This window comes from Protomyctophum parallelum (genome assembly GCF_964188405.1).
Source record: "Protomyctophum parallelum genome assembly, chromosome: 11".
NCBI classification, from domain to species: domain Eukaryota; kingdom Metazoa; phylum Chordata; class Actinopteri; order Myctophiformes; family Myctophidae; genus Protomyctophum; species Protomyctophum parallelum.
In genome coordinates, this window is record NC_139707.1 from 17,318,818 (window position 1) to 17,331,760 (window position 12,943).

Sequence of the window (12,943 nt, forward strand, 5' to 3'; positions counted from 1 at the left end):
ACTTTCTCATCAGAAGATGACAGAGTTTATGGAGCAGAACAAACAGTAGATGCAGTCATTTGCATAAAATGAGAGTAGTTCCGTGCAGAACAGGAAAAGTGGTATTATCATAACAACAGCTGCTAGAGAAAAGCTCAGCTCCACTAAATGTTGCTAATGTATTTGTAAAATCCATCAAAGTACATTTACTCTAATGATGTGATTTATGTCATTAATAGTGATTATCACTTTTTGCCATGACAGGATAATGTTTGAAAATATGCTATTAATCATAATTTATTAAACAAGATTAAAAACGAATAGCGTTCGCCAAAGAGCTTATGGTCACCTGAAAGTTGTTCTCGCTGTTTAAGCTGAACATAAACATTAATTGCCGTGCGTAGAGAAAACATTGTTTTTCCAGAATCTAATTTATCATGATCATTTCTTAAAAGTGGCTCAAGCTAAGCAGACTTGCCGCAACTCCAAAACGCAAAACACTTTCAAAAACTGTTTAGACTTTACTCATACAGGAAGTACACCGCAGTCAATCACAGTCAATGAGATTCCAGGATATCATATTCCTCAAATCAGATAGCAGCTCTCGTGTCAACAACACTACAAAAGCTCCTCCCTGCTGCCCTGGGAGGATAGGATTCACAGCATCCAGCAATTATCTGTAACGTGGGAGAATAATCAATGTGTCCATGGAAAGCTGTAAGGTCACAAACAGATGCTGTCTCTTAGAATGAAGCCGGGCTGCAGGCTGGACTATGAATCTATAGTTCTGATGGCGATAATGTTCTGATTCCGAACATATTACACGTATAATGCCATGAATTATGTTTGATTGATCACTTTCAAGTAGACAAGTTTCTGAGAATCATTACAGGTTCCAGCATATGGATAGCTAAGAATTTAGGCTTTAACAGCAACAATCTTCCTGACTGAATAATGTCCTGATACATTTTATGCCATTATAATGTGATCATGAAAGGCTCAACTACATTGTTATACAGGATAAACAATTGATTTGCTACAACCCAAAATAGATTATGCAAGTACACACAGAAACGCACGCAGACACACCACATGCACGTACGCGCGTACGCACACTTGCACAGTGCACACACGTGTACGCACACGCGCACTCACACACACACATACACACACACACACACACACATACACATCATAATTTGATTTAGAAGTATAGTAGGTTGGAGGGGGGACAGCAATGGCAAACTTACCTCTCCTGCTCTTGATGCCTGTCCGAGGTACTGTTATCACAGTTTGCAGTTTCACAACATGTATTGTCAATCTCCATGTCTTCTCTCCAAGGCAGGCACACACTACCAGAGCTAATGGAGGGCGAGCTCAGAGTGTGCCCGGTATTCTCGTGAAAAGATCCTTGCAATAGGAGGACAGGACTCCTTGAAACATTGATAGTCTGACGTAAATTCTATCAACGGTAAGGGGATATTGAGAAGAGTGAAAAATCAATAGATAGTGGCCAGTTATGTTTCACAGATCAGACTGAGTGGGAATGTGAGATGGAGTGGCCTTGCACTGGCTCAGGGGCTGCTTCTGTAAGTGGTTAATCAGGATTTTGTCTGACATCTAGATTGCATTTTGTTCTCACCATGACTCCCATTTTCCCCATCATTATAGGACAGATGTGCTATTGAGTGTGAGGTCCGGTAATCGGTGTAATCATAGCACTCAACAATCGGATCACTTCTGCACTCTCACGCCCTGCTAAATGGACTGAAATATTGTTTTGTTTAGCATCTCAGCTTCTAAAAGTCAAATGCATTGTATTTCATACTCTATCGGCAGACGTTCCCTTACTATGCAGTGTGGCACAAACCACACACAGGCTTATGTAATTCAATATACTGATTGTTTAAGCATACTTTTGGGCTACAGTATGCTAATTTCCTGAATTTACATTCTGCTGAAAAGCTCTACGGGAAAATGCAACTTTAAAAATCTAATCCGAGATCCGTAAATATTTAACAGTACCGGTATTTACAGGTCACATTTCATAATCGCCTGGAATGGCTTGCCGTCTGACTCATGCATGGTTTCAGTTGTATTAAACATGCACAACTTGCAGATGCAATAATGTACATTGGTTATAATGGATTAAACAAAGCCCCGACCCCCTATTCTGCATCATTTACAGTAACAAGAATGAAACAGGAGACACACATGAAGACAGGCACAAAGATGCAATCAAATTACATCATGTCTGCATCACTGTGTGGTTTTAAAAAGCCTACACCTACATCTACAATTGCATTCAGCTACACAGCTATTCCTCACAATCCTCAGTAGCTGCATAGCCAGTATGATGCCCTGTGCTTTCTACACAATAATTCTATGAAAGAATACACCAGCACACACAAGTGTTCAAAGTGGAGAACTGCATTTGTTGTATTCTAAACTAGATGAGGTTAATAGTTTCAGGGTTCTGATTCATAAAGGAAAAAAGCCCAGTATACATAGCAAAAATAGCCTTTCTACAAGCTCCCAACATTGTGAGTGTCTAGATCTGCTATTTATTTTAGAATTTGTTTAAGGTGAAAACAGTGGAAAATGTAGTTCTTTAATGATTGATGAATGAAATGTACCCAAAATAGGGACACCAGGGTTAAGGGCTGTTCACATTGAGCACTATAATAACAACTATAAAAATGACTATAACTATATCGTTCACCATTGTTTTTTTGGTGTTATCCCTTACGTGACCACTTTGACTGTGTACATGTTTTATTTGGAATTTGGGAAGTTAATTATTTAACAATGTTTGCTGCTTAGAGCACACTCAGCACAAGTGTATGTCATCCTGCTAATTGCCCTGAAGAGTGATCTTTTTACTGTGAAATGCTTGAAATGCTGTTAATCAATGTTTTGGCTTCTCTGAAATTCTCTACCTCACTTCCCAATGTCCCATCGCGACTGGCTAGCTGCACGTCATAGTTACGGCTTCTGATTGGCCGACCACGTACATGCTGGATGTTTTAATGCAGTTGTGTCATGGGTCTATTTATTTATTTTTATTTATTTTTAATATTTTTATCCCGTGATTTTGTAGCCCATTTTTCACCCGTGTGTCAATTATCTAATGTGATCCTGGGCTCAACACACCCTCCGCCAACCTAGTCCCCATATATGGGGGACATGGGGAGAGCAACGGACTTGAACTCATGCTTCCTTTATGCCTGAGTGTCCAAGTTGCTCCTTTACACCTGACAGGGGGGAGTTTCCCTGGTTGGACACGTTATTCCAACCAGTTCCTTTCCCCTCCATCAGGCGCCCCGGCTGGCCAGGGGGAGGCAGTTTAGAGACTAGGATTACTGCATGTTTTTGTGAGGGTACCTACCCTAGGGAACACATGTAGGGAGAACATGCAAACTCCACACAGAAAGGCCATTTCGCTGAGGGGCACGGTGGCACAGTTCGTAGTGCTGTCGCCTCACAGCTAGAAGGTCCTGGGTTCGATTCCCGCTCGGGACGCTGTGGGTGCTGGCGGCGTGTTTCCTCCTCCGCGTCATCAGTGCCCATACCCGAAGGCGGGGTTGGCGAAAGGGCCTTTCTGTGTGGAGTTTGCATGTTCTCCCCGTGTCCCCTAGGGTAGGCACCCTCACAAAAACATGCAGTAATCCTGGTCTCTAAACTGCCTCCCCCTGGCGCCTGATGGAGGGGAAAGGAACTGGTTGGAATAACGTGTTCCTTCCATGCGCTACGTCCAACCAGGGAAACTCCCCCCTGTCAGGTGTAAAGGAGCAACTTGGACACTCAAGCATGAAGGAAGCATGAGTTAAGTCCGTTGCTCTCCCCAGGTTGGCGGAGGGTGTGTAGAGCCCAGGATCACATTAGATGATTGACACCGGGGTGAAAAATGGGCTACAAAATCGTGGGATAAAAAATATATTAGGAAAAAAAGAAAGGCCATTTCGCCAACCCCGCCTTGGGTATGGGCACTGATGACGTGGCCGAGGAAACACGCCGCCACCGTCCCGAGTGGGAATCAAACCCAGGACCTTCTAGCTGTGAGACCGCTATGTGTGTCCCTGTCTGGGTCCGTGGGTCCCTGGCTGCCTGGGTCTGTCCGAGCCTGAAAATTGGTTGGTTTTCACCACCAAGTGTCACTGTTGTGCAGCCTAACACACATTAACTGTATATTATGAAGATTTTGGGTGTGACAGTACAGTACAGTGAGGGGTACAGTACAGTACAGTAGAGGATAACAGAGAAGATAGCAGTAAGGAGGATGAGACTAGCTGGCCACTGCCACCGACATCAAGAACTCCCGGCCAAAAAGCTTGTACTGTGGGAACCAACACACGGGCATCGATCGAGAGGACGTCCAACACCTACCTACGTGGACGTACTAAAGAAAGATACTGGTGCGGAAAGCACAAAGGAGCTGGCCAGATGTATGGAGAACCGAGATGACTGGAGACGCCGATGGAGGGCTCGTCTGAGGACGACATAGAGAGAGGGAACCCCTGGGGAACCCCACACGATAACTCTGTCATTTCTCAACCATTTTGGACGCAGGGCGTCTCGCCGGAACCGGGCCGGCCCCCTAGGCGCGTTCCTGGGAGTCTGGATGTTTTGGGGACCCCCACACGGTAACTGTCATTTCTGGACCGTTTCGGACGTGGGGCGGCTTGCCGGAACCAGGCCAGCACGGAGCTGCACCACTGACTTCACACAGGTGTGATTTTTGAGTGGTGCAACCACTCCTATAGACAGCTATGTGTGTCCCTGCCTAGGTCCCTGGCTGCCTGGGTCTGTCCGAGCCTGAAAATTGCATTTGGTTTTCACCACCAAGTGTCACTGTTGTGCAGCCTAACACACACACACACACACACACATATTAACTGTATATATGATGATTTCGGGTGTGACGGTACAATACAGTGACGGGTACAGTACAGTAAAGTAGAGAGACCCCCACACGGTAACTCTGTCATTTCTCAACCATTTCGTACGTGGGGCGGCTCGCCGGAACCAGGCCGCCGCCCTGGACGCGTTCCTGGGGGTCTGGATGTTATGGGGACCCCCACACGGTAACTATCATTTCTGGACCGTTTCGGACGAGGGGCGGCGTGCCGGAACCAGGCCGGCACCCCCCTGGGCGCGTTCCTGTGGGTCTGGAACTTCCGGCGACGCCCCGGGGACCGCCACACGGAGTTACACCACTCACTTCACACGGGTGTGATTTATTTTTGGCTTTTTCTGCCTTTATTGATAGTTTGAAAGTAATTTGACAGGAAATGGGGAGAGAGACGGGGGGAAGACACACGGCAAAGGCCGTCGGGATCGGGAGTCGAACCCACAGCACGCCGTCAGGCTGGCTTAGCAGCCTAGGTGCCCAGCTAACCGTCCGGGCCATCATGGATGGGTCTATTTAATACCTCCTGTTATGGCCCAATCTTAGATTTGGTTAATTTCTAAATAAGAATACATGTTTCCTCTTTAAAACTGTGTTTCTAAAATGTCTGAGCCCAGATACAGCAATGTGCAGCTAGCCAATCGCAGTGCGGGAGGCGGGACAATTGGGAAGTCAACAAGGAAGAGAGATTTGAGAGAAGTACAGCGGTGCTGATGTTAAAGCGCACTGTTAGTCCCATCTAACACACTTGGAAGTATTTTAGAGGCAATGCTGTAAGTTATTTTGTTGATTTCAGTTATGTTAACCATCTGTGTTTGGGAAGTTAATTATTTAACAATGTTTGCTGCTGCAGAGCATAGTAGCGCACACTCAGCACAGGTGATCCTGCTAATTGCCTTGAAGAGTGTGTAGGTCATTTAGCTATACTCACCTGGTACGTTTCTTTTTACTGTGAATTTTGTGAAATGCTTGGAATGCTGTCAATTTTGAACAGACCCTGAATGTTTGCAGTTTTCACCGTCCTGTAATGAGGAAGAGCAGTCAAGAGGTCAAATCATACTTCGTGTTTGTCTTCATTTGCTGCAGTTTAACTCAGTGTTTAGTGACTGTTCCTATACTGCATGAGAACACTAACAGTATCTCTGTGTAGACTGCTCATTGATGGTTATGCTCATGAGTAGGAATTGCAGGGTCTGACAAGGCATAATGACATTTTTTTTAACAGTGATACTGTAGAGAAATGACAAAAAGGTTATTATTCAATCCTAAATGATTGAAGTATATAGATGTGATATTTGAACACATACTTGTAGGTTCCATGGACCAGTCTTGTCTTCCTGTTGCATGCTTTGCATGTTCAATGGATATCCACTCCTGAGGAAGTAGTTATCCTGCAGAGAAATGACATGACGGGAAGTCTGATGAGAATCTGCGAGCGAGGAGTCTCACTGCAGTCCAAACCTTGCTACCAAATAAGTAGATCAAAGCGGCTCTGTTATCACCACTTCCCCTGTCTGTTTGGCGGACTCTGGTATCTGATGAAGGCTTATCGTGACCATGCACCGCTGGTTCACATGTCTTGTTATCAGACAGGTCCCTTCCCCTGGGCTCCCACAGGAAGAGCCATGATCCCGTGTGGCACTACATGCCGAGCATCTCACTGAAGAAGCTCTGAAGCTGTGGTGGTGACCAATAGGCATCGTTCCACCTTTCTCACACACATTATTTCTAATCCATTTATTTGGCTCAAATCTCAAGGTGATAATTAAGACTCTGGCTAGATCATTTCAACAATACATTCATTGTTTCTTCCACGGGGGTTCATATCTCTACAAAAAGAGTATGACTTGCAGTTTAGCTTTTTTTGTGCATTCACTTGACAGGTTCATTTTTTTTATGCTTTCAGGATTAAATGAACAATCCAAATTTTACTGCATATTTCAAAATGATCATTGTCTTTCAGACAACTGTAAACTATACAATTGCAATATGATAAAATGTAGGCCTACCTATATAATAATATGACAATACAGATGTATAGCTGAAGCTGCTCAACTCAACCCACACATTCGCATAGGAAAGTTGAGTAGCCTAGTCTACTGCAAAATATGTTATTGCTTACTATTTAATATGTGAATTCCATTTAATCTAATCTCGGTTTGTAAGTTGTTCTAATTGTAATTTGCACATTTTAATGAGACTTAATGTTTGGCTCCAGTAGGCCTAGCCTATCTGCACAGTTTGCTGTTGTATTGGGTGGGTGATAGTATATGCTATTGCTATTCTGGGTTATGGCCACAGTCACACACTCTAATATGACATGTTTTTATTATGAATTTCTGGTATGAATTTCAAGCTGGCCCTTGTTCGCCTATAGTTAGCTTTTTGATTGACGCTGGTAAGTTTTGAAAAAGGCCTAGCCTACTGCTGTTGGAGGGGCGTGGGAGTCTGGGACGTAGCTTCGCTGGTAAAAGTTTTTTAAAAGGTCTACTACTGCTGTTGGAGGGGCGTGGGACGTGCGTATCCAGTCTATCCACTTTCCTCAGCCGCACGCGAACGAAAATAAAAGCCAGGGTACCGAGGGGGAGGCTACACTACAGTGAGAGCAGGATCTCCGACAGGACAGGCGCTCATGGCTACTGAGAGGGCGCAGGCAGCATGCTGAGTGCTGATGCGCCAATTAAGGACCATTCGTAAAACTTCAAATAGAGGTTTCTTTTGGGGCCCTCTCCCACGGAGCCATAATATTTCAATTCGCGGTGTGTTTCAAATTCAATCAGCGAAAGGAATAATGCATGCGCAAGGTTTGTTCAACAGTGTTTTCCCGTGCTCTCCAATGTTTCCAGCAAGCTGCAAAACGGTTTCCAAGCATAAACTGAGGCAGAGTATCAGTTTGGACCCAACACTGATGCGACATTATGGCACTGAAGTCGAAGAGACATCGGATAAGGTCAGTGACCAGAGATAACAAATTCGAAAAATCGAAATCCACCTGGTGATGTTGTTGTCACTTGTTGTCATCATGTCAAACTTTGTTTGCGCGCACCTCACCTCGATCACGACCAGGGGGAGTCGCTCACCAGTGGTGATCGATATCTGAGGACACCCGTCTCACTCTGACTCGTTATTTTATTTCTAGCCTAATCAAATGTTCTTGCCAACGGAATACCGGTATGAAATGTTATGTAACCATTCGCGACGCGTAATCAAATAAATCATAGGTAAGGTTAACCTACTTCTGACGGCGCGTTGCCGATGATGATGACGGTCTCTGGCTCACCTGAAGCAGTCGATGATTTATAGTTTCATTTGCCTGGTATATATGCAATCATGAAGCAGCCTGTGCCTGTCAATAACAAATAATGTGTAGTAGGATCCAGAAGTAACTTTTAGGTTATTTTAAGACATAGGCTAATATTAATAAGAGCTTTAAAAAAATTAAAGGAACACGATCTCTGTGTGTGTGTGTGTGTGTGTGTGTGTGTGTGTGTGTGTGTGTGTGTGTATGTGTGTGTGTGTGTGTGTGTGTGTGTGTGTGTGTGTGTGTGCGCGCGCGCGCGCGTGGTTGGGCGTGTGCGTGCGTGCGCACATGCCTGCGCATGTGAGTAGGCTACTGAGAAAGAGAGCGAGAGGATGTGTGTTTGTAAGCAATTGTTTTGATCACAAACAAGATTGTATTTAATTTAGTCTTCGACCAGATATCACTGATTGCTAGAAGAACATCCTGTCACGTGCTTGTGTACAGTTACAGTATAGGCCTATAGCCTATTATTGTGCTATTTGAGTAGAAATTTATTAGCTTTTTTATTGTAGGCCAACAGTGCCATTTGAATCTTACACACGTAGAACGAAATGCAAAAATAGGGATTGAGACTATTCCACTATTGTGGGTGACAAATTGACAATATCACACGTAATGATGAAATTACCTACCTACTGAGGTTCCATCCCGGAGGCACATCTTTCCCTTAATAAAATGGTCACCAACGTAATAAAAAAAGTCAACCAAAGAACAAGATTCCTGTACATGCAGGATCTCCTCACTGGTCAACAAAAACACCTTGAAAACCCAGGAGCTCTTGTACATGGTTTCTTTGACTATATGCATGCACCTCTTGGTCGTACTCAAAGGCCCTTAAAACAAGGCTTGAGACTTCCCAAAATCAACTGGTCAGGCTATTCCCCGAACCCACCTCACCCTACCCATTTTGATAGGCTGGAATGGTTTAGGGTTGACGTTGACGACAGAGTACAGCATCTTGCAATGGGTCTAGTCTACAAGATTCGCTACACCATCAAGATAGTGAAGATATGTAACTGTCTATAACGTCAACGAAGTCCGCACTCACAACACCAGAGGGGAGCGTACCTATGTTTCCCAGGTTCTATGTTCCCCACCATGCAAAAAAGGTTCTTTGTTCCCCACTTAGAATAAACCTAAACCAGAAACCTAACCAAGTAATCTTTGTAATTCTAGTAAGACTAAAAGTATTTTAGCAACTTAGTCTTGTGTTACTTTTAGTAGCTAATTCTGATTTAAGCTCAGTCTTTGAACAATCCATTGAACTTTAGGCCTGCTTAGGCTACTTAAACTATCTAGTCTTAGCCAACTAAAAACTAACACTGGCATAAAATAAACTAAAACATAATTGCTCAGACTCTTCAACAAAGATGGCAAAAACAAACATTCTTTGTTCTGTACTATCGACTGTACAATTGTATAGTACAAAACACTGAAGTCCTTAAACCAGAAACCTAACGCTAACCCTAAACCCTAAGGTAAGTGGGGAACATAGAACCTGGGGAACATAGGGATGACCCCCACCAGGGGGAGCTCAACAAACCACATGCAACTCAGATTCAGCTCAAACAAGGGTTTCAATTTCAATCCATTTCGCTCCTATGCCACTAAAATGTGGAACGCCCTACCAACAGCCATTAAGACACATGTGAATCCCTGACTCCTTCAAAACCGCTCTCAAAGAGCACCTACGGAGGGCGGCAATTCACCCCGATAAATAAAGTCTGAGTCCCCCCATCCCCTTTGCTTAATCATGGTGTGGTCCACAGTAAGAGTTTTGTATTGACTTGTGCTTTTGTTTGAAATGTACCCATTCTGCATACTGTGAAATAAGAATTCCAATCAATCACTGCATAACACCACTGTCTGGCGTAAACCTTGTAGCCTGTTCAAATCTTTACTTTTCAGGAAAAAAATAACCTGTGTTCCAAGGATATAGTTAGTCACAAGCTCTTGTAATACAGTAGGCCTACTTTTAATTGGTATAAATATTTATAAAACTCAGACTAAACCGCTTTAAACCTGCCATCCCTATTTTGAGCATGTAGTCTCTAAAATAAATCTAAAATAACAGATCTACAAGCTCACAACATGCCGTGTAGCAGCAGCATGTAGTAACCTTGAAGATTGGGTAACCTTGTCTATTTTCTCTACTCAACAAAATATATAATGGGTAATTTATTTATGAAAAAATCACATCGGAGATGAAAGTTTTCTGCCCTACAGTGACAATAGTATCTCACTGAAGAGATTTTATTGTAATGCATGGTTGTTTTCATTTACACACAAGCAATTATCATAGGAAGAGAACTTTCTCGGGAGCCTCTTTACTATATGACTCAATAGCTCCCTGAAAGCTCTAAATTCAGGAAATGTTTTGAATTCCCTCAAGCATGATGTAATGCTGGGTTGCTATACAGGGGTCTTTATGTTTTTTTCATAGCCTCTTTAAAGATATTACAAGTTTAAACTAGCTCACTGTGTAGCTGTTCTTGAAAACATTGAGCTCAACTCAAATGCACAGTAAACTAATGTACAAGTTTTTGTATTCATTGTGCCTATAATAAGCCAGGCGTTTACAACCAGATTTACCATTTGTGTCATGTGATAATTTAGGAAACAGTCTAACTTTGAGTTAGAGATAGGTATCGTAATACTGCTGTTTCAGGCTTCAAATGTGCTACTGAACATCAACGCAACGTAACATCAATGACTTCAAAACATGTTTTCACATAATGTTCCTGTTCATTACAACCCACCCAGTCCCATTTCTTATTATGTGCAAATGCAGTATATACATGGCCAAATAAAATGGTTCTGATAATTGTGATTATGTGGGTTTGATTACATTATTCATATTGTCTTAGCACTAAATGGAGTATGAAGTTACATTCTCTTAGCACTAAATGGAGTATGAATTGACATAGTCTTCTAGCTCTGGTCCATAGCCCTAATGCTAATTCTGCCCTGCATTAAGGCTATGGGACCGATGGCGTCTATAGCTCTCGCATGAAATGCAGACCAGCCTCTCTTCTGTAGCGGGAAAATAAAGAACGTTTTACCTACTCACCAATACTGAGACGGGTTGTGTAATTAGAAAGCCTACTTTCCTTAGTGGACGCACTCTGAGCCCCCCACCACACGTATAATATACACTTTTTGGCCAGAAAGGGATTGTTTCACCCAACGGAAAAGTCTTTCCGATGAGGTTTTTCTCTAGGCAATATCGGTAGAGGGCGCAGTGGAGTAACTAAAAGTATTTCTTTTCCGGTGGAAGATATATCGCTTTCTGGCCAAAAAGTACATTATACGTGTGGTGGGGGGCTCAGAGTGCGTCCACTAAGGAAAGTAGGCTTTCTTATTATACAAACAGTCTTTGTATTGGTGAGTAGGTAAAATGTTCTTTATATTCCCGCTACAGAAGTGGCTGGTCTGCATTTCATGCGAGAGCTAGACACCATTGGTCCCATAGCCTTAATGCAGGGCAGAATTAGCATTAGGGCTATGGACCAGAGCTAATAGTCTTCTAAAACGGGGCCGGTTCTGAGCACATAAAAGGTTAAAATAACTTCTTGCTGATGAGCCAGCAAAGCCACGTCCTCGTGAAACATTATGCCTCAGCAGCAAAGCATTGTTTCCTTCAGACAGAGATTCCACTTGAGGTCAGGCTTTTAATTGCCTTCTTTTAAAACAAGATGTAAAGAAAGACACTCTTCACTTTAATTGACTGAGGCAGCCAAAGTTTGAATTGTTCTTTCTCCAGAATGTCAGGGGATGTACTAGGTGTAAGTATGTAGGACTAGTAGCATACCAAAGTTTGTGCTATTGCCATTGAGAATGCATACCACTCCATGGCTTAATTCAAAATCCATTATAATGGAAATTCTTCCTGTTTATTGTTAATTATAAAATGAAATAGAAATACATTTATGCACAGTAGTTTTGTATGTATTGTGTACAGTACGTGTTGGCACAGTCCCTCCCTAGTATCTACTGTTGTGTTAAAGATGGTCTTCATGGTTACAGTATTTGTTTAGTGTAATGGAGACTTATTATGGAAGTGACATTATAATAGGCTTGTAATGAATACCAGGTATCTGGTCTCTCCTGCAGTCGTCTGCAAGAACCCAGATCTTTCTGCCAGAACCCTTAGAAATGTAATCACTATAAATCTGATTGAAGCTGATGAATAGTGGAGAGAGCAGTCTGACGGCAATGATATTTAATATGACTTATATGCCAGGGCAGCTTGGATGCTTCTCGATGTCTCTCGATGTCCACATTCTTGTGCATTGCTACAAATTATACGCATCCCATTGCACAGATACTAGTAAATATAAACCATTGGGGTCTACATGTTGCTTAGTGATCAATTCTAGTCTTATTCCATTCACCATATTCCCAAAGTGGCCATGCCCTCAGTGCACAGGGTGTGGGCGTCTTCCCACTACTCACATGAACACGATGCCTACTTAGACTGACAAGAGTGGCCAACCAGATGCACACCTTACTTTAGTTCAGTAATTAAAGTCACATGTGTTGGGCGTGTAAATAAATATCCCAACCAGTCATCTGGTCAGGGGCGACTGTATCTAAGAGACCGTTGCAATAACAATAGTGAAGTCGGGTTGACATTGTTATGCCCTTTGCATGAAACACTGCAGCTCCACCCCCACTCAGAGCTCCAGCTCTCTCTCTAGGACTCTCCTTTTATGAGATGTCAGTATGTCCTGGATCTCAGGCTTCCCTGCCAG

At 43.1% G+C, this 12,943-nt stretch overlaps 1 protein-coding gene across 1 annotated transcript in view; it reads left to right on the forward strand.

Annotated features, from left to right (window-relative positions):
- Positions 1-7,579: 7,579 nt before the first annotated feature.
- The window catches only part of LOC310866670 (rho GTPase-activating protein 6), a 40,544-nt gene continuing 35,180 nt past the window's right edge, over positions 7,580-12,943 (forward strand). The window contains exon 1 of the mRNA XM_083776370.1: positions 7,580-7,838. Within this exon, the coding sequence (XP_083632496.1) occupies positions 7,680-7,838 (159 nt within the window). The 5' untranslated portion in view covers positions 7,580-7,679. The remainder of the gene's footprint in view (positions 7,839-12,943) is intronic.